The 25,099-nt window shown below is 42.5% G+C and overlaps 1 protein-coding gene across 1 annotated transcript in view; it reads right to left on the bottom strand.

The window, feature by feature from the left end:
- Positions 1-25,035, bottom strand: part of tnrc6c1 (trinucleotide repeat containing adaptor 6C1) — a 43,827-nt gene extending 18,792 nt beyond the window's left edge. The window contains exons 1-4 of the mRNA XM_087170760.1: positions 24,931-25,035; positions 18,596-18,698; positions 17,716-17,737; positions 7,673-8,014 (exon numbers count right to left, since the gene is read on the bottom strand). Coding sequence (XP_087026886.1) covers positions 7,673-8,014; positions 17,716-17,737; positions 18,596-18,658 — 427 coding nt within the window. The 5' untranslated portion in view covers positions 18,659-18,698; positions 24,931-25,035. The remainder of the gene's footprint in view (positions 1-7,672; positions 8,015-17,715; positions 17,738-18,595; positions 18,699-24,930) is intronic.
- Between the last annotated feature and the right edge of the window lie 64 nt (positions 25,036-25,099).

Here is a 25,099-nt window from a genome sequence, read left to right as displayed (position 1 = left end):
TTATTATAATTTTTACTAATAGGGTTACAATAAACCAAATGGAAAAACCACATGAAAAATCTTCTCGTCATTAAACAATGCATACTTTTGCTACATATGAAATGAGAAGCCCTAATAAAGAAGCACTGTATCTTCCTAATAGGTCACCCCAAGAACTCTCATATTTGGGAACCACATTAGAGGATGCAATCAATGACAAGGACCATGTAGCTGAGTCATCCTTAACGTCTGACCTCCTAACCACTACAGCTATGACCTCTGCTTGACATCGAGCCCAAATACTCTGCACTAGCCCTGGGCGACCTGTCTTCTCACCAACATGTCAGCCTCCATCTGCCTGTACAACTGTTCTGACAACTCAAAGTAATGCTTTGGGATTCTCACTAGCTCCCTGCAGTTCAAGTGTGCACAAGGATCATCTTGGTACAGTGCAAGATCATGATTGCTGCACTGATCAACCTGGCACCACCACATTGCCCATTTCTGCCGTCACTCTTGCTGCAGCTGTTGTTTACATGTAGCTTCACATGCACGCTTAGTCTGTATCACAACTACATGAAGAAGCGACAGCATTTGTGTACCTCCCTGTTTTCAAGCTTCCTTTCAGTGCTTGCAACTACAGCAGAGAGAGAGAGAAGAGGCAGTGAGAGAGAAGGGGGGGGGAAAAGGGCACTGTGTTTCTGACACACAGCGCTGTCGTTCTGTAGTCACTCTACTGAGAAGTGCAGGACCGCCATTTTCTCAGTCCTGAACTAGAGCCAAAAAGGCTCTGAGCTGCCGTCTGTACCTCCACAATCGCTGCTTTAATAGCATGCATGTCTCACTAACAATAATAAACACAACACATAAGAACTCAACATTGCATGCCTGCAATGCACTGTTGCTGCAGCTTTAATGTTTAAAAATGCTCATCCACACGGTGTGTAAATACAAGCCGCCAAAACAACACAGAAGAGGCAGACAAGATAGAAAAACAGTGGGATTGAAGAAGAAAGGAGGGTGTGAAATACCTGTGGAGAGGTGCCTCCCAACCATCCTGTAAAGAGCTAGGTTTTGTGCGACGCAGCGACCATCCTTGTCTCAATATGTCTGCTCGGCTCGCCAAGCTTCTGAGGCTCATTTCTGAAATGCTGCCAAGAAGTTGCACAGCTCTTGCGCGGCATGAGACAACCCCCCCCTCCCTTCCTTCCTCACCCCTCATGCTCTGTCCCTCCCACCACCATTGCTTTGGCTGGGTTTCTCCTCTTCTATCTATTGCCTCCCTCTGGCTTTATTTATATCATGCTCTATTCCTATCCCGATGAAGGATATTCTCTCTCTCTGGAAAAGCACTGAAAGAGGGCTAGTTGGGGGAAGGGATAGGATGGGGAGGGCTTGGTTAACAGCTGAGTGATAATGTGTGGAGACTTTCATTATGCACTCATGAGGCATGAGGTAAAACAAAACAAAAGCGGGGCTCTACTAATCTCCCCCCCATCCTCACATCTTTCAACCTTTCAAAACTGTCACTAAATATTTAGCCAAGACCACTCCATCCGCAATTAGTACTGCCGCCCACAATGGAAAGCCTCATGAATAGCAGTGGCGGGCGAAAGAGAGAGAAAGCAAAACCTCACAAAAGCCTGCTGCACCCCCCCTGGTGCTGGAATGGCAATTTTCTCAGACATGCACGTGTTTATGTATGAACAGTCAAATCATCAGATCACACATGATGACATATGTCTGTGTTTGTCTCCAACTACAGGCTGGGAATGCAGTAATCATAAGCAGCAGCACCAAGTTTTGGACAGAAAACTGTCTCTTCATGTGAGTGCTTATTGGACACAGGGCAAGGGCATGAAATGAGCAAGCTCATATGGATCTGGTCACAGTGAATGAGTAGGGGTCGGTGATCTGGTCCCAAACATGGCACCGAAGCTACAGGGGGAAGACTTTGAATTTGAGAGATTACAGAAGAAGACAGGCATTAGACTTAATAGAAGGCATGGAGGGAGGAGGATAGAGGGCAGCTTGGCAAACGAAAAAAAAGAGCAGCAGTCGCCTGGATCAAGGCTGGTATTGTTTACAAATGATCCCAGTGCCCACCCAACAATACAATAAGTCAATGTTTTGTGGAGAACAGAGTCCCTTTATGGCTGAGGCTCAGCCCCCTGTGCCTCTCCACTATGAGGACCTAACACGCGGTGAGGTCATGCCATGCTACTAGATGGCCACTAGCTCCTTCGTGTGTTAAAATACACACAATGACAACACTGAATCTCAAACAGAAAAAAGCATACAAATTCTTGGATGCTCAGATCTGCAGGCAAAGATTTCTTTCCCACTTTCCTTCAGCCTCCCAACATTTTTCATTTACATAGCAGGTAGAAACGTATGTATGCACAACATGTATGGTGGGTGTATGTGTGCTGGTGGTTGAGTGGGTGGGGGCTGGGTGGGCTCAAGGGCCAGGTAAAGAGGGACCAAGAGGGATGAAAGTACAAAGAAAGTCAGGACAGAAAATGAAAGACAGAGATGGATGTTGAGAGATGGAAGGAGAAGCAATGTAGGAGAGCTGTGTGGGCCTCAGCTGGACTGATCCTGGCTTAATGAAGTCCCTGAGGGGCAGAGAGACTGGATGGTACAGAGCTGACAATGCATGCTGCCAGGCAGATGAACGAGCTCTCTGACGGACACACACACACACACACACACACACACACACACACACACACACACACACACACACACACACACACACCTATAAGGAATTAGCTTCCTCTGTGTTTAATGATTGCACATCCCTATTATTTTTCATTTGTTTCACTTAAACAGCACATGACTGCATAGGAGCAGCACAAACAAGCAAGGATCACATCAGCCAAAACTGCATATACAGTGGGGTCCATTTTGGATATGTATTTTTCTATAATGAAGGATGTTTCTAGTTCTACCAGTTTTTAAATTGACTATTTCACAGTAATAACATTACAGTGGAAGTGTAACACAGATGTCACCTAAATGTGTTTAGAACTGAAACAAATGTGTCACTCAATCAATTAATAAAAGGGCGTCAACGATCAAATGAAGGTAAAATGGCATAAAAGAAAATTAATCAGCAACTTTTTTTTGTAATATATATAAATCATTTCAGCCATTTTTCCCAAGTAAATATGTTAAACATTTGATGCTTTTCTTTGTCATATATGATAGTAAATAAAAAATTTGTTGAATGTTGAAAATGTTGAAAATTGTATTCATGACTGTTGGTCAGATTAAACAAGGGATCTGGAAATAAAATTACCATTTTTAACTACATTTTCATAGATAAAACAATTCATCAATTAGTTGAGAAAATTATCAGCACATGAACTAATAATCAAAGTATTTATTAGTTCTATTTTAGCATAAACTACAATGTTTTTAACATAATACCTGTGTTCGAGTAGCTTGGTATTGAATAATAAAATTATTATTAGGGCCAATATCCAGTAATATCAAACCTCTATGTAAAACCGAATTTCTCTTATTCAAGCAGGCAGCTGGTATATAAAAAGGTTACTACAACAGGCATTTATAAACATCCATAATTCAACCAGGTACAAGATAAAATCCTGTAGCCACTTTGAAATTTCACTAGATCTATATTCTGCTCTGTGAGCATGAGTTTAGCTCTACAAAGCCAGTTGATTTTTGTGTCACAGAGATTTAAGGGTCTGAGTGAGACAAGGTCAGGGCAGCCCTGCAACACTGGCCTGCATTTCCTGACATGACAAAGTGCAACAGGAGACAGTGCCAGCTGCCATCAACCACACGCATAACCAGGGGAGTTCGTGTAGACCCAGCACACACATGAAACTCAGTAGCTTTCAGTTACTGCTACTGTTGGGAATATGCTTAAGTGGCAAAGATAAGTTTGGTGGACTATATTCATCTGGTAAGAAAAACAAAACAGGAATGATAGGGACTGTACATAAATATATGCAAGAAATTGTGTTCCGTACGTATGCTTTCTGTGCAGCTGCTTTGCTGTTCATGCAATGTTGTTATCTCAACAATATCTCAAGGGGAAAAGACTGGACAAAACATGGCTTTTAAAAAGGTACACATCTAAGACATCCGGCCGTCATGTTTGCTTGCGAGTATCCTCTTTCTCCTCCTCTTCTAAAGGATAAACCAGGTCAAGGGCTTTCTCCAGCATGCCAGTCTTAAAATAGCTAGCTCTCTCACGCCTCCTCCACATGAAAGGGCCTTGGGATATGGATTGTTAGCCAAGCAAAAGGCAACACTGGGAGAGGGCTATAATAATGGGACGATTGATACACATACATATAGTATGTGCAGCCTGACTAATCTTGGCTGCCCTGGGGCCAGTGAGGGTATGTGTGAACTGTAGTGTTGGTATAGCGGAGGTGGAGAAGGTGAACACATGTGTTCAGAGAACAACAAGCATGGCAGAGAAAGTCAGTGCTGCAGATGCACAGAGCAAGAGAGGCAAGATAGAAAAAAAGAGAGAGCGAGCGCTGAACATTTGTGGTTAACAGAGAGCTGATGTTTAATCACATCACAAGATGTCCCAGTCCTCTCGGAGGGGATTCCCAAGGCTCTTTTACAGCATCAGCAGCAGACTTAAAGAGCACATCAAGTCTAGCCTGCATACTCTCTCTCTCTGTTCTCCACGAGACAACCTATTAGCACATTAGCTGCACTGTTCTTCCACTTGACAAGGCCTGTTTACATTAAGATGTTTTTTGTTGGTGTTGGCCTCTGTTGTGCTTATCAAGTATAATGCTTACTGGTACATAAAACCTTGATTATCACTTTATGGGCTTTAACAGGGGGGTGTTCGACAAATACCAGTGGGAGTAGCTGTAAATCTTGAGTGATATCATCAACACATTATAGGACTACAAACTAATTATTTGATTAATTTACAATCAAAACAGATTGGGATTGCTGAGTGCATTATTGCCACACAAAGACCAATAAATGCAATTAATTTGACAAACAACGTTTTTTTTTAAAAATGGGATTTCCCTGTCTTTTTCCCTATGACACACACAAATGGTTGCTGCTGCTTCCCTTTAGAGCACAGTAATACTGCATGTGTCAAGTTGACAAAGGACATATACAGCTAAGACTGCAGAGGAAGAGAATGTTTGTGTTTACATAGATGCACATGCATTCATATGGACACACAGGCCACAATTTAACAGCCCTGCTTTTCAAGAGAGCTGACATGTGACCGGGTAATGAGAGACGGAGTGAGACGAGGTGGAGTCAGCGGATGGAGAGAAGAGGGAGAGGGGAGCAAATGAATGCAGCTAGTGTGCTTCTACCGTTAGCTATCGTCACGAAATGAAAGCAGGCAGGGGGACGATTCTATTAGCAGACAAGGCTGTACGGAGAGTGCAATGGATGTGGGATTACCTGTGGTGTGGTGAAACTAAGCTGTGAGGTTTTTAAACTGAGACATTAGATAGTTAAAGAGGCACATAAGGAATTTCTAGGGGGACGCTCCTGAGTTTCCTTGAATGTTTTTTTAATGTTACAGTTTTTTTGCATGCAATATCTTTTAGGTGTATTATGAAACCCTCCCACTGGACTCCTATCTGACTTTGTCTGGAAGGTCCTGCTGTCTGTTTGTCTTAATATAATCAGTAAGTTCAAAGACGCACAGAAAGCAAAGCCAAGCAGAGCAGGCCTGCCAAAGAGGGGCGGAGAGAAGCAGCAGCTTTTACCGTAAGCCATGAGTCACTTCAGCCCACAGTACTGGACCTCTGCCATCCTCGCTCTCTCCTCCTTTCTTTCTTTCCTTCTCACTCTCTCTTTCTATCAGTTCCAGGTCAGGCCCACTGAGGTGCCCAGCCAACTAGCTAGCTCCATATCGCTCCTCCTCCAAAAAACAGGAAATACTGTAGGGCTGGTCTGCAAAGTTTAACGAAGAGTAGGAGGATGATGATGAGAGGAGGGAGGGGGCAGGAGGAGGAGGAGGAGGAGGAGGAGGAGGAGGAGGAGGAGATGAAGACAGGATAAACATCTCATCGCTATGGAGATAGAGCTGCATTCAAACAGCATCAGAAGGGTTGGATGATGCTCAGACATACACTTCTGGTGAAATTTGTTTTCCTTCCCAGACAATGAAAAGTGCCAAATGCCTTAAAAAGAATTTTAATCATCATCATCAAAGAGCAGATGATACTTTATTATGAAACAACAGGCCTTTACCACTTGGAAATATATGAGAACCTGGTTTATTGTGACATGCAGAGCTCCAGGAAGGAAAATACACACACATACAGAGATAGCCAGCTGTGTTTACTCTACATCCTCTACCCCTGTTCTCTTCTATCCCCATTTCTAATTCCCAGCCAGGCAGAGGCAGAATGAAAATAAACAACAGTCAGCAGCACCTGTGATGCAAGTGCCTTTGCGCTACTCTACAGGCACAACATACTGTTACAACCACAGCACCACACAAAAAAAAACTAGAGTAGACATAGCCACTGGTGTTCAAGAATGCCAGAGCCAACATGTACAACCACTCCTGGTGTAAATCAAACAGCTGTCATTATCAAAATAAGAATGGCAACATCATGTGTACAAACATGTACAAGTGAGTTAGACCTACACTGAGTGCCCTGTGTATTTAAAATAGTAACTGCAAATACTATTTTTACATTTTCATTTATTGGAGCTGCCAAAAGCCAGGCAGACACTGTGTGGGTTAAGCCTGATGTTAACCCTGTATTGGTCACCCCTGATTAATTTTAGAATAGGACTGAATTTCTGCCAGATCGGTTGAGGTGGCATTCGAAGAGGGTCTGTTAACTGCCTGAACGATCAAGGATCTGGCGTTCGGACCATCGGTTTGGATTTCTGGCATGTCAGAAATTTGTATTGCAGTGTGAACAGTTAAGACGGTCTGATTTTCCACACAAGTGCTGTCAAAAGAATCGGTAATAAGCTGTATTAAGCCGATGTTACCATTACTGGAGAAGTATTTTACATGTGACTAAAACTGTAGACTTGTCTGAGACTGCTGTGATATAAAACTGAAATTCACTGCAGAACAGACCATACTGTCTGCATCTTGCAACCATCTGTGGCTCCATGTTATTTTCTTTTTCTCCTTACTTTCCATTCATAGTAAAATTGCACGAAGTAACTGCCTTTCTCTCTCTTTGCCAACATTGTTGAGGTCATGTCATCTTGTTTGAACAAAAACTCTATTGGAATTGACACTTAAAAAACTGACTGTGTCTCGCGGGTTTACATTCATAGTGAGCAGCAATGTTGTGGCTGGTCAGCGGACCCCTATAGTCAAAACATAAAAACATAAAAGGCATAGGTGGTGCTCTGCAGAAAGACTGATTAAAATGTATAGTGTGAGTTAACAGAACATACAAGATTAATAACAGTGCACAATGTTCACATGTTCATGTTCAGTGTATTTGATACTGAATTCCACTCACCAATCTCAGAAAAGGTAGTCACATATCTAATCCATGTCAGGTCATTTCTGTACTAGATATGTTTCCATGTAATCCATGACAACCTTCAACTGTACTAGAGCAACCCCCATTGCCACATCTGCTATCAACCGATATTAACCAACACCTTTTGATTGAACTTGTAAAAAGAAAGAAGGGAATAAGAGATAGCGACTTGCCAACAGAGTGTCTTGGCTGACCTGTGGAGGAAGAGGAGCAGGAGGGAGAGGAGTGTATCGCTACAGCTGCTGCTGCAGGTTCAGTAGAGCAGGGACGTCCTGTGGTGGTGAGAAGCAGGGTCCCAGAGGGCAGAGGCTGGCCCCTCTTCAACAGCTGCTTGTGCTCCTGCTGGCGGAAGCGAGGGGGCACCTCTCTGGGTGGGTAGCGCTGCTGGAGCAGAGTCTGGGGCTGCTGTGCTGTCTGCGGCTGACCTCCGGAGGGGGCACGCTTGCCATTGCCACTGCTTGGGAGTACAAATGGGACGGTACTGGGGTTGATGGGGGGAAGAGGAGGGGTGGGGTCGAGCTCGGCAGAGTCGGGCACTGTGGAGGTGGGAGGATGGTGGGGGACAAGTAAGAAATGCAGGGATGGAGGGTGGGGGTACAGGAGCATTAGGCAAAAGCAGAGTTGTTGAGCACACATCAGTGCCAAAACAATTATTGACTGACTTGTTAATTATTGGTGAGTCAATAAGTCACTTGGCCAAAAAATGATCTATGGCACTTTCGATGCTTGTTTGGTTGCATTTGTCATTTTCTTTGAACTATTTCAATATTTGAATTATATTAGTTGCTGCACTAGTACTCATACACAAAAAACAATCACCAGTACAGCAAGTCTTTTTCTGGAAAACTGCTATGGCTGAGCATTTCCTCCACTGCTTCTTTTCAGAGCCATGGTAACTTTTGGATGAGAACCACAATGTTAAATTCAGAAAGGCAAATGAGGAGATTGCTATAAATGCACAACATTCGCCGTCTCTCCTGCCTGCCTGAGGCTTGATTCTAAGCAGTGGTCAGTCTAAACACATGGCTGCTCTTTGGAGAACCAAAGGACTGTAATAATCTCAGAGTGGTACTGTGATAAACCTTCAGCCTTTAGGGATGGCCAAGACACACAATGCTCACAGTCTGCCATGGTGCCTGGTCACATATTAGAAATGATAAAATGGTCAAGGAGCAGATAAAGGACTTAGACCTGCCTGCTGGATTATTGTAGGATATTGTTTCCAGCAGGAAAGAACTGTAAAGACTGCTCAGCTCCATCAACATAAGCTATTCATGATTTGTGGCAGGTTATGCCCCCTGAATTGATCACCTCTCAGTGCTCTACCATAGTTGTTAGATATTAACTGCTTGTGCGGCTGCTGAAGCCAAGTGCTCATGTCCCACTAGCTTTAGTTACCCTTAGCAACAGAGTGCAAGTCTTCCTCCCTCTCCCCCCTTCTCTCTCTCACTCACACACACACACACCTTAGTTCTGACCATCCATTTCCCATGGTGTGTGTTTGGTTTGGATTCTCTGTCTTATCTTTTTTGCAACATTTCAGCCAAACTTAAGAGAGGCACTCGTAGTCAATACAATTTGAATGAGTTGAAACTGAGGGGAGATGCAAATGCCCCAAAAGGTTAATTGATTATTAGTTTATCAATGCAGTTCTATTTGATTCTTTGTTATTATAAAAATATTAATTATATCCAACATACTCTACATTCAAATCTGGGCACAATGAACATGAACAACACTTTATTTCCTTTGTAAACAATGGAGGAAAGAAACAGAGGAAGCCAAAGCTGTGAAGCGTAAAGTCCTCAGGAGGCTAATATACTGTGGCTGAATGTGGAAGTGTGAGGTTAGAGGTCACCACTAAGTCAAACAGGATGATCAGCTTGGGGTCACAGAGCTGTTGCTGGGTGAGATGCATTATGGGACACAAAGCACACTGGATAATCGCCTCAGTACATTTCATTACATAATAGAATAAGCTGGTAAACTAGAATGTAAGAAGAATGTTAAAAATGCATTTAAAACCTACACAATCTGTACAAGAACAAAATGAAACATTAGCTGATCGAACATAATGCACACTAAGCCAAAATGGCATTTTGAGTTCTTGCTGGTATTAAAATACAAGGAGGATGTGGGGGGGGGGCTTCACTGCACACCCATTCCCGAGTGTGTGCAGTGAAGCAATGAATAACTCGCACACATGCGGCCAGCCCGACACACACAAAAACAAAGAGTTATGTAATGCTGAGGCCCACACTGAGGGGAGAGGACAGGATGGTGTCTTGGAACATACATTCGCACAGCCTTGTAAATACGGACAGACATGTTCGCTCACACATCACATCCAGCTGCTTCTCTTCCGCATTTTTCTGTGTGTTTGTGTCTGTGTGTCTGTGTGTCTGTGTGTGTGTGTGTGTGTGTGTGTGTGTGTGTTGTGTGTGTATGTGGGGGCGTAACCCCTCTGGACTACAACCACTGACTGTACAGTCTGATCCAGTTTCACCCATATCTGTCTCTGCGTCTCCCTCTCCCTGCACGAATCAGGGGGACACTCTAGAGCTGGAGCTCGCCTCTCATCGGATTTCTCTACATCTGCTCCATTTCCTCTCCCTTCTTGTGCCCCCACCCACCCCCACCCCACTTTCGTGTGCTCCCCTCTATCTTTCTTCTTCATTCAGTGTGATCTACTATTATCCTCTCGTCATTATTACTCTATTAGGGGCAGCAGATGGACACATTCATTCCTGGCCAATTCTCCCTGCTGATTTTAAGAGGTGATTTCCTCTTAAAAACAGAGGACTTTGTGGTTCTGCCACAGTGTATAATAATAGTTATCGTCGATCGGCGATCGTTATACAGTTGGGACTCTCTGATGTGTGACGTAGATTCTTCTGGAAGCTGGGGGGAAGGGGGAAGCTGGCTGGCTGCTCTGTCAGCCAATCAGAGGGAAGAGACGAGTAGGGAGAACAAGAGAGAGAGCTGAATGTACCAGAGCAAGGGAAGGAGGTAGAGCAGGGAGGGTGAGTGATGAACAGAATGGTGTGTGTGTGCGTGTATGTGTAAGACAGTCTCCACCCCCTTGTGTGCTCCACTGTGGGATCGAGTCTCACTGCCTGAAACCAGCTTGGCTGTAAATCCGCTTACAATCAGACTACTACTTGCCTATAGTATTCCGTGCCACAATGATGAATTATTTTCAAGAGTGATGGAAGTCCTGTGTGCAGTGACTGAACATTAAAGTAAAATGATCACATATCTACAACCAGAATGGGACTCAGTAGAACAAATACCACTGCCAAGGCCAAACTCATGTTTGTCAGATCTGGATTATTATCTGGATCCACACCAAATTGTGCAAAGTTAGAGTTCTCAACACCATAAATGTGTCTGATTTTTTACATCCAGATTCAAACATTATTTCCTGAGAAATTGACAAAAATGTCAAAAAATATTTAGGAAAGTGATGGTGATTTATGGATCCACCTCTTTGACCAGATTAGCACCAACATTTAGTGGGTTCTTCCATAGCCAATGCTCCATCCCTCCGCTAGGTTTAGTGCAAATTGAGTATTGATTCAGTACTTTTTGTGTAAACCTGCTGACAAACAAACAAACAATCCAACAACAAACAGATCTGGGTGAAAACATAACCTCCTTGGCGGAGGTAATTATGTTAATGATCAAAATCTTTGATTGATTCTGGGTTAGGAAGGGGATTAGGAGACAAAAACAAACAACTGAATACCTCTGGCACTGACAAGGTGTGGCTTATTAAGCCCTTTTAAGTCTCACAAGGCAGTGCTTTGAAGAAAAAAAGTGAAATAGAGTAAAAAGAGATCAGAGTCACTCTCTCTGACAGCCTATTTGCAAAAACACAGTCCTCAGCTGTGCGGGTGCACAGGAGAATTCCCACTTCATCAAAGATGCACATCAAACCGTGGCCTTGGGGCTGTGTGTGCTTCACGCAGAGGAAGACATCCCATTTTCCACTTTAAAGGGGTCTTAATTTTCTGAGAGAGAAGATGATAGCACACTTGTCTTGACTGTTTAAGACCTAGAGGATGGGGGAGGTTGCCTTGGAAGATATCAGAGAGTTGAAGGTAGATAGAAGAGAAGAATGGGGTGGAGAGCATTGACAGCGCCACCCCCACCCCCCAGTCTCTCTTGGGTAAAAGCAAAAAAAACAGGCCACATGACCTTGAAGATAAAGGATCCTCTTCTGCATGTGAGTTTTACGAGTGGAGGTGCACAGATAGCAACTACTCAGGACCAACAGGAGAAACTTATACTTTCATAAATACATGGGCCAGTGCTACAACCATTTCAAGTACCTGCAATACTCTGGTCAGTTAGATCAGTAATGATGCCCTGTACTGAAAAAAATTATCAAATTACAAATTCCTGAATGGACATCGGTGTTCAAAAATATAAGCAGTGGTGACTGATAAAGTGAAAGCTCCCTTATAGGTTATAAACAACATGACAGTAACACAGAATCCTGAGCCGTGGCTTTTTCTAAACCAAAGGTGCTGCTCATACCAATGTTTTAATGCATTCCAACAAAATTTTATGCAAAGAGCAAGTCACTTATCACAAGTATTGATACTGGCACAGCTTCAAATGTACACCTGAGTAAAAGTACATGGGAGATGGATCACTGCCTATTCCAATACTATCACTGCACTTCTACCTAGAGGTTTAATAATAGCACCATGCTGACTCTGCTTTCCATTCATGGAAGTGGGTCGCCTTGCTCTGGAGTGTACACAGATGCATGTAAAAGTTCATTTTTTGGGTGGTTATAAACTCTTTATAGCTGAGGCTTTAATCAGCCAAGGTGAGGCTTGAAAACAAAAAAACAAACTATGTACAGAACATCATGTTGTTCTCAACAGAGTGACTTCTGCTCAGTGTCCAGTAGGATACCTGCATGACCTCCGGTACTGCCTTCTATCTATCTATCTAACAACAGACATGATCTATAGTTTGACAGACATGTTTTTTTGTGTAATAGAATAGTATCCCTTAAGACGAACTGACCACACAGTCACAAATCCTATGACAAAATGAGATGATGATGATCAGATTGAGTTACCCACACTGAATCCAAATCCATAAACCAACACAAAATGAATCATTTTTCTTGAGTAAAAAGGTGACTACAGCCCTATCATCCATGTGTATCAATTTTTTTTTAATTACATAGGATGCAGGCCATCCCACTTTATTTCAAGTGTATCATATAGCTAGTGTTGCTGCCAACAGAGAACACTCTGACTAAAGTAAAAAGGGAAACATGGAAATTACTAGATCCTTATCAGATGTCTAAGTACCAGTGTCTCGTGAGTGAGGAAGGGAAGCACGTCTTTAGGGTTCTCCATTCCTTTCTTCCTATGGGCTTTAAGATGTGAGCAGCGCACCTCATAAGAGAGAAGATTAAAAGGCTTAATTAGAAGTGAATAAATACGACACTGTAGTTAAAAGGGAAAACCCTCCCTTGCTGCATCACATGCAACACTGACAAAAATTCTATTTAAAAGCACTTTGTGAGTCAACATCCGTTATTCTCATCAGCAACAATCACTCTTGTCTTCAAATAAGTGTTTCTGAACAGAACTATTATCAACCTGCAGACGTGTTACAGTCTAAGCTGGCTGATGGAGCAGAGGAGGGTTGCTGCTCTCATAAGACAGACAGAGAACAGAGACAGACAGCTTCCCTGGACTCATCACTGCCATGTCCATGGCCTTTTGTGCCAACAGCTGCAGCCAGACCAGATTCCACTCTCTGTTATGATTTAGAGGAAGTGATGTGTGAAAGAGAGTGGAACGTCCTGTCCTTCTCACCTGTGTAGTGCCCACTGGGCCAACATGAGGTACTGAAAAAAGGTTGAGACCACAATAACAGCCTCAAACAGAAGCTGTAAGAGGCTGCAGTTTTTTCTGTGGGAAAATACCACAAACATCTTATTATATTGTACAATAGTTAAAGCTGTTTGTTTCAATCAGACTATCTCATTGACATTATAGAACTGAAAAAACTTAATTTGTCAGAAATATATTTTTAGACATTTAACAACCTGACTAACAGAAACTGTACCTTGAAAAGACCAGGTCAGTTGTCTTAATGATAATTTAAAATACTGAAATGACAAAATATTTACTGACAATAGGCTCATATGCATAATTTATAGTGCATCACTCCACAACGGCACAATCGAGCCGTTACTACAGTTGCTCTTTAAAATGTAGTTAATCACTGTGCTCCTTGGGATAAGAAGTGTGAGAGAGGCGGTGGTGATGACAAGAGGCACACTGGTATAAATTCCCCCCCTGATCGCATCGCAATTTATGACTCTCCAACACAAAGCGCTGGCCATAATTAAGGGAATGTGAAACTGCAAATTAATCTGTTATGAAATTACTGCCTTGACACTACTTTATAATAATGTTATCTTTTATTGCACTATGTAAATGTGCGCCTTGATGTGTATGTACGTTGGCCCCCCGTCTTTGATAGGGATAAAAATGCACAGCATTAACATAGCTCATTAACCCTTAGACATTAATTCAAGTACAGTTTGTTGATGGCAGAAGGCCTCTGCTGCCTCATGCCTCTGTAATGTGGTACTTTCCTGAGGAGGGTTGGTTAGTGGTACGACACAGGAACTGACTATTCAAGGCTGGGAAGTTACAACTTGTTTAGCACACACACAGATAAGGTTTGTACTAAAAAGAAGATTCATTAGATGTAGTGAAATTAACTTAATTAATTAACTTTGCTAAAATCTTGTCCATTCTGAGCTACTGCAGCAGCAGTTGTGACAGTGTTTGATGAAGACCTGATGGTGCTGACTCAAACTCCAAAAAAAGGACTCAGCTAGCTCACATTTTTGCCTACGGCAGGCAAGAGAAAAATATTTGACATTTATAAATTGTAAATTGAGTTTTCAATAAAGGCATTTTTTTCCCCAGGAAACTGAATTTTCAAGACATACATAACTTGACTTCAGTTCAATTTGTCTGGAACAAGAGATAAAAAGATATAAAGTTCCGGTCCACTTTGTGTTTAGAGTGCAATTTCTTTACAAATAACAAACCGCTATAAGCATGAAGTTATACAGACTGACAGGTTACTCATTGATTGGAAAGTTTTGGTGACTGTCATCCTACATCATCAGCACTAGATGAGCCCACAGGGGAAATCCTGGTTTATTTATCTGCGCTGGTGTCACAAAGAGTTCAAGAAGAAATAATTGATTTACGTGCACAATTAGCTGAGAATGTTACTCGAGCTCATTTCATGAATAATGATGACCAGATCTTTTACAGTACTATTGTGGGGGCATAATTACTGAGAAGTCACTTTGTTTCTAATCTCCTGATAAATCATGTGTTGACCTGCATACGTGTTGCTGTGGTTGCCAAATGATTTGCAAAAACATCACCTACACAGATAATTTAAAATTTAAAATAAATCCCTGAACAGCTCATGATGAGCAGATAGATTTAATAGTAGTTGAGGTTTTGAAATCACATCATGCTAAAATCATATATATATATATATATCTACCACTATAAAATCCTGTGATTGCTCCATTTTGCTTTCAAACCACAAACGAAGCGCATCAGAATTCATATGGAAGCAGACCGAGACAATTCTTTTAAGGTGTTCTCGGTTCAGCTGTTTGGTCCACAACAGATTTCAACATACAGCTTTGACACCAGCCCAAACAAACTGCACTAACACACCAACATTTGAGTACATAAAACAGGTTAGGTGTGAAAGCACCCTCATAGGTATTTTGGTATTTGGAGGTGAATGTGCTGCATTTGCTAATGAAATTCACAACAATGTCAGTGTGGGCCAGTGGGGCAGAGGGTTCTGTGTATTATCTGTGAGTAGTAAGGTAGAACTATATTTGTGTGTTTGCAGAGGCACAAGATGTTCATATGTTGCTGATGTTTGCCAGTCACATCAGGGGACTGGGAGAGTGTGTGAGAGAGAGTGAGTGTGTGTGTGTCACAGAAACGAGCCAGTAGAAATATCCTACAAAGGGCCCCCTCAGCTGTGCCGGCAAACAGGAAACTAGAGTGCATTCTCACAGTTTCACACGGCTCCGTCTGTTTCTTTTGCTTCACATGCCTTTTTCCAGCTCTTTCAAATCAACCTAAGGCACAATGTTTTAGTAGCCACCTCCCTGCACTTTGCACAAATGCAACCACAGCAGTTGATCCCAACTCTTTCCTCACAGTGCAACTTCTGCTACCTTTTCCCTCTGCTCCTTCCTCCTGTTGGTCCCTGGGTGGACCTCTCTGCTAGACTAGACAGGAGGTGGTGTAGCGTTACTATGGTGCTTGGGATCTTCCTGGAGATCTCCTGTGTATGGATGCCTGTTTATTCAGCATCCATGCTAGCCCTGTTCTCCTAATTAGTTCCCAGTGTACCATGCATTAGTATCACAGACAATCTGTCTCCCTTTGTTGATTAGTCAATTAATCACTAATTTTGTCAAAAAAGTGATTTTTTTTTTCAGATTGTTGGTCTTTATGTCTGCTTTTTATGGTGACTGAGCCATTAGTCTTTAGTCATTTGTGTAAAATAAGTACATTTGGCATCACAATAACATTTATAAAAATTCTTTAAGGGCTCCTCCTACCCTGTAACAGGTTTTCAATAAAAATCAGCATATTCATAAGAAATCCTACAATTCAAACCCTCTACTATCAGTGTCTTTTGTCGAGAACAGGCGGAACAGAATACTGCACACATGGTCTGAGATGATGGATATGGGCACAATGGAGTACACAAATATGTACAGTGTGCTATAAAGTCAAATCTGACATTTAACGGGAGTGAAGATCACAGTAAATTGAGGTCATGGCACATCGCTGTTATGAGCAGCAGCCAAGAGAATAATTGTGCAAATCACAGCCTAGTTTGAAGATGGGGAGAAAAGTGGAGTATATAGGTCAATTTGCAGATGCAGCGAAACAACACAAAGTAGATAAGAGACAAAGAGAATACTAACACAGCTAACCCAGATCACATTCATTAGTGCAGCAAACTGTGAAGGGCTGAGGGTGACTGAGACAAGAGGAATAAGGGGTAGGAGGGGGCACCTCTGTGACAGTACAGTCTCATTAACTCATCCTTCAGAGAGAGAGAGGGAGGTCAAGGCGCTGACCCTTGACGGCAGAGTTCACAGTTTTATGCCGCCACAAGGAGAGAACACAAGTCAACTTACTCCTTTTAACTGATTTAGACAAAACTAGCTAAGAAAATGACAAACACATTTGTCTGAGCAGAGCTTTGGGCACAAATACACAAATACACTCATTAGTAATTAGGTGTCTATTCTGTTGCTGTCATTAAAACTGCACTAAGGCCAATCCACCAACGTCTACCAGAAGTTCTAATCAGAATTCGCCCTGCATGTTGCTTACGAGACATTAATTCCATCTTCCATCTGTGTGCTTATACTGACAATAAGATCTGCTCCTGTGCTAACTTACTGCCCACCACTGTCTACCCACCCCTCCCTATTTGTAGGGGTATTGTATTGTAGTATTGGCAAAGAGAGGATGTCTGGAGTGCCAAACCTGCAAGCTAAGCACCCTCTTTTCTACAGAAGTCACCTTTTACTCAACTTTATTCACCTCTCTTTCACTTGTTTGTTGGGTGGTTATTTCGCTCTGTTTTCTTCTTTTCACCTATACCCTCCTAGGTATGCCTGAGGAGCCCATAGGGAGGCCCCAGTAGCAGCTGCAATATCCCCACGCTCCTTATTAGTCTTGTATGGGCACCTGGCCTCCATTTTGGCTCAGGTAGTATGGACCACCTGGCTGCTGCTAATGTTCTCAGTTAAAGATGTTTGTCTGCTTCATATACAAATCGCAGAGCAGTGAGCAGAGGGCAAATTGAGTCTCAGTGGCAAAAAAGGAATCCTAAGGATACACAAATTAACACACCAACAAAATCAGCTTCCCTAACATCATGGCACAAACTCATGGCAAAGCTTGTGGCAGACAAACTGGACATAGTATAATTTTCCCAACACAGAAAAACAAGCCTTGTGTTATTTCATGTACAGCACGTTGTAACAGTAAACAAAGGTAGATTTATCCTTGCAGGCAAAAAACATGCTTAATTAAAAAATTGATTGAAGTACCAATTTTATATGGGTGGCACAAAATACATTAATAAAAGTTAAATACAAGTAGCCACAACTCACCTTTGGTTATCTGTTCTGTGGCCTGAAAAAGGAGAAAAATATATATTAGCAATAGAAAGAATAACATAAAATGATGCAATAAGCATCTTTTCCATGTATAAGTGAAAACTGTGGGCCTCAATGTGAAAGCACCATCAACGTCTGAGTCGCATTAGCTGGCTCGCCACCTGCACAACTAGCCAGGGCAATCGGAACAAAATGTTCAGGGGCTGGTTTTGCTCATCTGTTGAAAGAGGTTCATGTTCATTCCTACTGCTCAGTGGGGTGAAAGGGTTCATTGGGCCTGTAGCTAGAGAGAGAGAGAGAGTAAAATAGATAATACAAATGCACCTCTCATAAGATACAATACATACTTTTATCAGCACTGACAAAAAGGCCCAAGGTTGCAGACTACACACTACTGAGAACAGCAGGCTAACCTGTTAAGCTAACACTGAAGGAAACGGTGAAGAGGAGGGGTAGGAGTGAGGGGGTGCATGGTAACGATGGGGATAACAACTACATTAAGTTCTGGTTAATACTTCCTGTGGAAACACACATGACAAAATGCATGTGTTCATTAGGCATGTGATCAGTGTGATGTAACTGCAGAGAAAACACCTGAGCACACTCGAGAGCCACGCTTGGTTGTGCACCACCTAACATTTAAAATAGTGCACAGGGCTTCACAGCAGCCTTGTCTATGATTGGCTGAGAAAAAAGGAAGTGGAAATTTTGCCCGGGTGGTGCTTCTTTTCATTGTTGGGGGATGTTGGCCAAACATGAACCAGCACTGAAATGAGGCTCACTCTATCTCACCTGTTTGTTCTGACAAAACAGTAGGAATAAATAATTAAAGGTAAAAGATGAGTGTGAGTGTCAAAAGAGACCACAAGCTTACCTTTTTTTGAGCGGCTTCTTTCTTTTTCTTCTCTTCTTGCTTTTTCTTTTTCTTATCTTCCATCAAATGGTTCTCTTCTCGTGTGTTTGGCTTCTTCTCACAGCTTAAATACAAAGAGCAAGAGAGAGATGGACATGGTTTTAATAACACCACCAGCTAATGAGAAAGGTACTGTATCTTAGCAGGTGAACACCTGCAGTTTTTTTTTTTTTTACATTCATTTAGTTGCATTGTTCAGTTGTTGCTCTCCAAGGTAAAATCTGTGTTGGCTGCTGTTGTAACACACAAAATCACATGCAGTAGTAATACAACCACCAGACAGAAGAATGTGTGTTTGTTTTGCACTTCACTCTTAAGCTGCATATTTCTTGACAAACTGTGATGTTTTAAACTGTGTGTGAGTATGTGCTTTCGTTTGGTGGTCTTAGTGGTGGGATTGGTTCTGGAAACCATTAAGGAGGCCTTGCAGGTCTAGTATAGTGAGGACCAATGAGATGGGCCCCCCATTCTTTAGTCTCTACACCCAGCCAGAGCAACAGATCCTAACATAACTAATGTGGGGGCAGACCACAGAAAAAAAAGTCAGTATTCAGGGTTGTAGATGTGTTTATGTCCACCTTTCACCTGTTGACAAACTCTCTAAAACCTACTACACCTTCAGTACCCAGTCTGGAGAGGAAGCATGTTCACAACAGACACACATACAAGCTGAAAACCACCCAACAAAGCTCCATTGTTTCATATGCAAGTGCATCCAGCTCAGAGCTAGTCTGTATCAATCCCAGTCCTCTACACAGAAAAACAAATAATTAAATAAAAGATAGTTAAGGAATAATGGAAGAAGAACTACCCTCGAAAAAAACATACACTGGGATCAGTTTCTTTGAACCTTAAATGTGAGATTGTACATAAAACCATCAGCTTTTTTCTCCTGACAAGCCTATGCTGCTGCAGGCGACAGCGGTGTGTGTGCCATTGCCTGGCAACAAGCGCTCCCTGAGGCCCTGGTGAGCAGTCAGGTGGAGACAGACAGCGCCCTTAAGCAATGCGCTGAAATCAGTTTGTTTGTGGAGGTTTGATAATAGAATTGGAATACTGAGAAGAAGGATGAACTTGGACGAGCACCACATGTTGAAGTACAAATCTGAGCTTCCTGTTCATAAACTGAGACAGTTCTTTGGAACACGTCATGAGAGTACAGACTCAGGAGAGGGTTAAACTAGAAAAACGGTGTTCTTTTTCCCTTTTCCTGACTGCTTTCGCTTGACCTTGATGTCGAATGTCAACCAAAACTGTGAAGGAACATTTAGAAAAAAAAAGTTACAAAACAACAACCACAGTAATGAGAAAATTCAGTTGAGCTTACACTTGCAAACAAACTCAGGGTACGACTAATGATTATTGTCATCATCGACAATCTACAAAGCATTTTCTCGATTAATCTATTGGTCAATAAAATGCCAGTGAAAACCAGTGAAAAATGCCCATCACATTTTCCCAGTCTTTGTTGATATCTTTAAACGTCTTGTTTTATCCGGCCAACAGTCCAATACCCAACGACTTTCAGTTTACAGTGACACAAAGCAAAGAAAAACTGAAACCAGAGAATTTCAAATTAGTTTTTGATTAATCGACCGATTAATTGACTAATTGTTGCAGCTCTAAAAGTTTTTGAGTGCCATCTTTGAAATGCTGTAGGATTAAAACATTTCCTTCCCCCATTATCTCATTTCAGTGAGATCCATGATCTTATTTCCAAGACCACAAGTGCCATAAATGAATAAGAAGAAGAGGTGGGGGTGTTGGATTATGTTGAACATACAGTATGTTTTGAATATCTAGAGATAGGACTTAGCAAAACTGTTCAGCTGTTTAAGCTGAGTAATTCCTGAGTAATTCAAGATGATTAATAGAAGTACAGAGTTTCAAAGTTGGATACAATGAGTCACTCTTGTTTTCTATATGGCTGAAAGGAGCAAGGCTGATCGTAGGTTATAAATTACAAACGGCTGTGACAGTTTTAAATTTTCCAATCTGATCTTACAAAGTGTGCAGCAATGCTTTGTGAACTTGACAACAGCAAATGCTGCCACTGTCTCCAAGAAGCCGTGGTAACCTCTGCTCTTAGACTGTGTGGCAAGCTAACAGGTGACACAGGGTGACACAGTATTTGTACTTTATATCAGCTTTAACACTGTCATCACATGCGGAGACTGTTACACAGTCCAGTAAGTAAGGAATCAAATGAGAGCTAAGGGGCCAGTGTACGAAGCAGAGCTGGAGTTAGTGTTCCCTCTCTCTGGGGGACCTGCGCCTTCTACTTTCTGTGCACATTATATTACACTGTAGGTAGAAAGTGTATTTTCGCCTCTTTGCTTCAATAAGAAGCAAATCATGTTTAGATTTAGATGTGGCTATGCTGAATAAACTGCCTGACCAATCAACCAAAGTAACAACAAAAAACAATGCGTGACCTATGTTACTAATATTTTTCCCAGCTTTTAAAGTTTTCACTTAAATGACAGATTTTTTTTATCATAACTTGTTTTTAAAAACTGAAAGTATTATCAGTCAGTAAGTATCAACAGCAACAAATAAGCTTTACTATTTTTAGACAATATAACTCACTCACACATTGGGCGCCCTGACTAGCTCAGCAGACGTCTTCAATGTTTGCAGGAGCTGTAAAATGAACTAAGCCAATCTTGCAGTACTCCAGTCCTGATGGGTCAAAAGAGCAGCAACAAAGAGGAGCTAATAAATTGAGGCTGTAGTCTAAATTGTGATCCTGTGATAAGGCTGTTGGAATTTGCATCGACACAAAAACATCCACCCATCTACCAATTCACATAATAAACACTTATTTTTACCTCTAACAGGCTGATATGGAACCTGGTGGTGCAGCTGCCATTCTAAATATAGTGGGTGCTGCTCCTTTCAAAGGAATCATTGGGCCTGTGTTATGAAGGATCAGAGGATAAGAGAGATGTTCCAGTTAATGTGAGCTGCTGTCGGCCTCCAACCCGGATGAGGACAGAGAGTACTGAGCAAAGCGTCAAAATGATTTCAGTTTAAGAAACATTTGGTCCCTGAGTAGAACAGAGAGAGTCTCTCTCAGTGTGAGCTGCCGTTTCATTTCCAAACATCTGCCTGGCTTGGGCAGATGTGTGTCCCTTGGACTGAGTACTGACTGATGGTGAGGATGCAGAAGTGGTACCTCCTGCCAACTTGGATGCTGCTGCACCTCTGGTAATATAATGGCACTATGTGAATAGGCAGAACACACAGCTTTAATCCCCCATGCATTACTGATGATGTTTTGAAATAAATCCATTTTCAAGGATCCCTTCTTTCAAATGTAAATTAGAACATTAATAATGATAACAAAAAGTCTATTCTATAAATAAATAAAATCACACAGAGCAGACTACACCAATGCATTTTTGATTTGATGTTTACTTGTAGTAGCGGGCTGAGCTACATCATGAACAGCCGTTTGTAGCGGGGAAGCACGGTGAGTGTCGATATGAAGAACGCAGGCCAATGAGCTCAGCTGTGTTGTGGAATTACACCCTCCTGTCAGAACAACAGGATTAGCGCTCGTGTCCCTCTTAAAACCAGACACTCACTCTGCTGACAAAGGAAGGCAAAAGGAAAAAAGGAAAACAGTCGGGAGGGCGAGGACAGACTAATAAAAGCAGGTGTAAAGTTGGTTAAAAAATCAAGTGGAGATGGAGAGGAAGAAGCCTTGGCGTGTGCAAGGTGAACTGTCACAGCCACTGGTACTGCTGTGGGCATATGAATGTGCCCCACACTGAAGCATTGAACATGAGGGGGCTACAATTGATGGGGCTTGTGTGTGTATGTGTGTGTGTGTGTATGTGTGTGTGTGAGAGAGAAAGAGAGAGATGGGGGAAGGGGTGCTAGACGGCAGGCGCTGGGCACAGAGCCAGGAATGCCATCGCTTCAAGCCAAACAAGAGCACGGTGAGCCCTTGGGAGAACGCTTGCTAGCAACCACAGAAGCAGCCGCCACAGCCATGGCAGAATGTGCAGCACCCCTGCTCATCTGCGCAATTGCACCTCTGAGCAACATTGTTTTTATACTAGCTGCTACACTGATAAAACGTTTTTTTTAAATGCACAACTTCAAACAAATCACAGAAATAAATAAAGAAATAAATAATAACAAAAAGCAAAAGACCAAGCAGTCACTTCTACCTTACAAATGGTGTGAAGGTTTAAAAACTGCTGGGTAAGCACTGACAAAGTCCTTGTGCTGTGCAAAGAGGATTGCAGTCTCTTAAGTACTTGAAGCTATTCTCAGTGTGGTCATGTTAATGCTTTCTGACCCGGGCTAACGACAAGGAAAAAAGAAACTTATGCTGCACTCCTGGTACTCTGAAAAAGACCCTAAAATAACTTCCATGGCCACACTCCAACGGTGCTGCCTCCAGTCCCAGTGTCAGTTGTCTGCCCCAAAAGTAATGGGAACATTTTCACGAGCCCAGTTGACAATTTATTAGTCCAAGAGATCAAAGAACATCCCTAACAAATGTCTTATTAAACTCCAATCACATAGATTTCTCAATATTTCCACATTTGTCTCCATAAAATGAGAAAGCTCACACTGCATTTCATTTCTGCAAAAGACAATTAAGAAAATGTTTCAAAGTATTGTTTATCTAAAAAAAAAAAAAGACTGCCAATACTCTGACACCTCCTTACAGAGAATTTGTCTAATACTGAAAATAATAGGTGCACAACTAAGAGCCTTAACAGGTAATCTGTACAAAAATCTACCAACTTCATACCAAGCAATCAAAATCCAACACAGGATGAATGGAGCTAGCAACTTTTTTTTACATTTAAACAAAAACTTATTTCATTGACAGCAATAAACTGGTTTTCACAGAATGCAAGCTCATCATTTCCACTGAGGACTCCAGCTAAGCATCTGATCACTGACACCAAACAACCCGCCAAACCAAATGACACAATCTGGCAAAATGCCCCTCAGCCCTCTAGTCCAGCGCTAAGTAAAAGCCCATCGAGAGTTTTAAACTGAAAAAGGGGCTATGACCTAAGCTGTATAGTAATCACAGTATTTAGTGGCCTGTTTTTGTTATCAAGCCCCCTTTGGCGCCTCTCTGTGAATACACACTGCCTCTTTCAGAGGCTTGGGTGCTGACTGGGGCCCCTGACCCGGCAGGGACAGAAAAGACCCCCACCCCCTTCCCTTTACCGCCACTTCATCCCTTGCCAGGCCCAGGCCCAAATTAGGGACTCCAACACATCAGTAAAACCAGCGGGCCTCAAAGCTTACGTCAGCCTGCCCTCTACATGCATCAGGGTGCTGGCATTACCCGTCCACACACACTGCCCTCTCCATGAAGAGTGTGTGCCACTGCAGGATGTCAAGCTGCAGCAGCAGGCACAGGGCATTGATGGCTGTCTCTATGGTGGTGAAGGGAACACAGGAAGCAACAATTGATGCATCCTATGTCAAAGTTTACACAGCGCTAACCCTAGACTGACAGGTTACATTTACAGTTTATTAAATATTAAGCAGTCCAGCTACAGGTTGTGTCAAGATAAAAGTTATAATCTCAGCTCTTGTATTTTCTGCATAAAAATCAGCCTCTGTGCCAACATTTATTTTAAAGTAAAGGTCAGCCGTTCCCATAGTACTAGCTGTTCAATAAATGGGTGGATAAGAGGCGAATGGATGGATGAATAAAGATGCACAGGCAACAAATAGTCTTAGTAAAGGCAACTGGAAAGCAGCCGTATGTGTACATAAGTTCAGAGGGTAAACTCAGCTTGCTAATGGGTTTATTGCCAGTCAGGTGATGCATGTTAGGTACGGGCAGCTCTCTCTGTGAGCACGGAGCATATTTTGTGCGAATGAGCTGCAACAACATCCATGTAAACTCTCCTGCACACCAGTGCAACAGCAAGCGTTCAACCGTTGCCTGCCAGGCTACTACAAATACGACAACTCAACGAGCAGTAGCACAGGGTGCCCTTGAATCATATGAACTGTGCAGCTGGTTGGTCCAAGTTAGCATGTAGCCGACTGTCAAGAAAACCTACAAAATCCATGCTAAGGTCAGTAACCGGTGCACTGGCAAAACATATAAGGACCATAACGCGATAAAAGCGCTCGCAGCGAAGACAACACTGATGTCAAACACTGAGGGCTGAGCTGAAAATATATTCACTCCCTTTCCAGCTGCCACTATTAGCTTCAAAATCTTGCATTTTTCCTACAGTGTAGCGCGACGAGGTGCAAATCTGAGGTGCTAAGCGCTTAAAGCGAATAATAAATCCTACCATGAAGCGTTCAGCGGGATCTCGTCGGCGGCGGAGCCTCTGCAGCCATTTTGTAGTAACTGACCGGAGCAGGAGCTCGAGACGGTTGAATCGGTGGTAACGGGGGGAGGGGGGTGGAGCTTCACCTTGCCACGTGACCTTCAATAACAAAACAAACTGCCCCCCCCCC

This window comes from Seriola lalandi, unplaced genomic scaffold (genome assembly GCF_002814215.2).
Source record: "Seriola lalandi dorsalis isolate HSWRI2012SDOR001 ecotype SW California unplaced genomic scaffold, Sedor1 jcf7180002054958, whole genome shotgun sequence".
Taxonomy (NCBI): domain Eukaryota; kingdom Metazoa; phylum Chordata; class Actinopteri; order Carangiformes; family Carangidae; genus Seriola; species Seriola lalandi.
This window is presented reverse-complemented; position numbering and strand designations above follow the sequence as displayed.